The following is a 3,456-nucleotide window of genomic DNA, read 5'->3' as shown; positions in this document are numbered from 1 at the left end:
GTTTTCAATAAAAAATAACGCTGGAGACGGAGTCAGAAAGAGGGATTTCCGAGCTCCGCCCCACCCAACCCCTCCGTTTTCCATGGAAAAAAATGCATTTCCAACAGCTTACAGGATCAACTAAGATGAATGCACAAAAAAAAAAAAAAACCCGCAGGAAAAAATTCTTTATTACTGAAATATTCAACCCTATTAAATGTTGGCCTTCCTAAACATGAAATGATACGATAGTTCCAGCCCTAAATAAATTTAACTTGTACTTTTAAAGATGTTCTTTAGGATAACGTGAAATATTGAACTTCAGATAAAATAAAGTAAAATATAGCGATGAAGAAAAGATCCGTACGTTATGAATTTTGATTGAAGAGATAGGGTCTCGAAATAAAAAGTTGCAGGGGGCCTCTAAAAGTCATGCGACGGCCCTGGTAGTAACCCGTCATCAGCGTGTAACAATCACCGGCTACGGACGAGAAGTGATTCCGAATGCAAAATACTATATGCTTTTTCTAGTGACAAACCGTCACTGATCTCGAAAAAGGAGAAACACGCAATAAATAATTTCTGAGCGACATCGTGAAGTATATTTGCCACCTAAATGTGGTTGACCCATATGGATCGATGCTACTGTAGTTTATAGCCCCAGGTGGAAAATACGCTTCATGATGTCATGCTGCTAAAATGTAGTCTGTTTTAAGGAAATAACCACCCTTTATCTATTTTATAAATCCTTCTCCCTTATACCTTCATTTGGTACAGTAAATTTATTCATAGACATTATTCATCTACTAGTCGATTATTTTGATGTATAAAACATACAATAGGTTCCTAGAAATAGAAATTCCCTTTAAAATAATAAAAAAAAATTACTTCGAAGCGTAATAATAAATAAGATGTGAACATTTTTCAACATGCAAAGCATTTATCACATAAACCAAGTGTCTCAAAGGAAACAAAATTATTTTTCAGTCATTCGAACACTAAAATTCTATAAGAACAGTTAATATAGATTTAAGAACTATCATTATTAAATTTGATACTCTTACCGGCAAATATGCACCCACAGAGAATTCTATTCATGTTCGAAGATTGGTGATAGCGTCAAGAACGTTTAACTTGCACGTGATGTGTTCCGTTTTGCGGATAAACTGAAAATACTTAGAAACAAATTCGTAACACTGTTTTATTAAAACTTTTAACGTTGCTCTGCGATGTGTCGTTTTGATGAAATATGATTGGTTATCTGGTAACCAAAAGTGAAAATGAGCACAATAGTAACTGCACAAACGCACGCAATTCGTATTACGTTTTCCTTTCTTACTTCTTGATGAAAAAACAGATATGCTTTAATCAGCAGGGGCATACTCTGTTTTGATAATACAAAAAATGTATTTGGGCGCTAAATAGTAGTAGCAATTTATTAAATTTGTTCAACATTGTTCTATGGTATGCTACTTCACGACTGGTACTTATCATCCGAACTTCATTAAGTAAACGTATATATTAACACACAGATACATTTTTTTATAGTGGTGTTTAGAGTTGTTTTGCTTTAAGAAATGAAAGAAGTTAAACTCGGTGAAGTATGATATGAAGAATCTATAAATATTCTGTCATAATTTCCAAGAGTTTTATTAACTAACAGAATATTTTAGGAATCCATTATAGGATTGTCTCTATGATTTCGTACGTGTGACATATTCGAATTAAATCAGTAGATTTTCTTCATATTGCTACAATTTACATCACTGAAAAATAATACTGCGGAAAACATTTTATTGAATGGTATCTGACACTTGATTTGCAAGTAATTTGAGTGGGCTACATGCGAAATTTAAGCCGATTTGACTCTATCCTATCCTGATTTTTTGTTAACACACTTATATTTATATGCGTTTTACCTATAAAACGGGTGTGGTATCCAGGTGTTTTTGTGTGATTTTTGCTACTCATGGTGACTGTTGTACTTCTTCAAAAAGATGAGTGAAAGCGACATTGATACTTTGACCTGCTAGCGTTTGTCAGAGCGTCCGGTGGATGCTAGCAAGCTGAAAATTCGAAGTTACAGTTATCCCTCTTGTAAATGTATTATACATTTATAATCTTCAAAAGGTATTGAATAATCCATCATTTTAATGGGAAATTTGTTGAGTATAAGTCCACGCAAAAACAAATTCACACACACTCACTCACACACACACAACACACACGTACACACACATAGTCACGCTCACACACACAAACACTCACATATATATACGCACCAACACACAGACACAAACACACACACATACTGGAAGTCAACTTGTGACCACCTATGATCAATTCCTAAGCACAGTAAGTCATGCAAATATTCTCAGAATCCAAGAAGTTTTTGTGCGTGAATTTGTTTTGAGAGTGCATGAAGTGTTTCACAACACTGAACTCGCTTTTCAACACAATCAGTTATAACACCAGTGACATAACTGCGGTTGAAACAATCAAAAACCAACAACACTTGAAGTCTTTTTATACGAGTTTAACTTCTCTTAGTAGAAAGTACTAAGAGCACTAGAGGTTTTTCACTGCCAGTTGTCGGTTTTCATAGTGTTCAACTGACCGAAATCAGAGCATTTCCTCCGAAAGGAACGTTGGACTGTTGCAGAGCTGAAGGCCAGTAATTCTGAGGATCGGGAACAAGTCGATTACACCGATCCCAATGCTAAACTGGTATTTATTTTATCGGGCTTGAAAAGATGAAATGCAAAGTTGAACCTTGAACATAAAGAGTCGGAAGAAATGCCGCTAAACATTTTGTCCGATATACTAACGATTCTGCCGTCTCGCTACCTTAGCAGACATTAATACACAGACGCAAAGAATAAAACTTCTATAACTCAGTATCAAAATTAAGTAAGGCTGTGAGCAGGCAGAATCATTTAGCACGACAGGCGAAATGTTTAGAAGCTTTTCGTCCGTCTTTGCATTCTGAGTTCAAACTCCGCTGAGGTCGACTATTGCCTTTCACCCTTTCGGGGTCAATAAATTAACTACCAGTTGAACATTAGAATAAATGTAACCGACTTATCCTCAAAATTGCTGGCCTTGTGTCAAAATTAGAAATCAGTATTAAGTATAAACTTCATACACCGTGATTTTCACGTTCCTTGCATGGCTCTTCTCCCCCACCTGACATGGTCCAATCAAGAGTTTTGATGGCACATCTGGTGTATAAGAGAATTTGACATAGCTGCCCTAAACTGCGTCTCATTACGAGCCATTGGTTCGTCTGGTATCGTGGAGAGGAAAGCGTCAAGTTTTGTCTTGAAGACCTCCGCATCCATGTCTTGCATGTCTCTCAAATGTTTTGGCAGGGCATTGAAGAGCTGAGGTCTTCTGAAACCGAGGCTGCTGCAGTATCTCGTTCTTATGTGAGATGCAGTGGACGGTACCTTTGGCACCATGCAGTGGCGACCCGTG

The 3,456-nt window shown here is 36.7% G+C and overlaps 1 protein-coding gene across 1 annotated transcript in view; it reads right to left on the bottom strand.

Moving 5' to 3' along the window:
• LOC106869698 (uncharacterized) overlaps window positions 1-1,229 on the bottom strand; it is a 28,458-nt gene extending 27,229 nt beyond the window's left edge. Inside the window, exon 1 of the mRNA XM_014915539.2 lies at window positions 1,044-1,229. Coding sequence (XP_014771025.1) covers window positions 1,044-1,077 — 34 coding nt within the window. The 5' untranslated portion in view covers window positions 1,078-1,229. The remainder of the gene's footprint in view (window positions 1-1,043) is intronic.
• Between the last annotated feature and the right edge of the window lie 2,227 nt (window positions 1,230-3,456).

Source organism: Octopus bimaculoides, chromosome 13, assembly GCF_001194135.2.
Source record: "Octopus bimaculoides isolate UCB-OBI-ISO-001 chromosome 13, ASM119413v2, whole genome shotgun sequence".
Lineage (NCBI taxonomy): Eukaryota > Metazoa > Mollusca > Cephalopoda > Octopoda > Octopodidae > Octopus > Octopus bimaculoides.
This window is presented reverse-complemented; position numbering and strand designations above follow the sequence as displayed.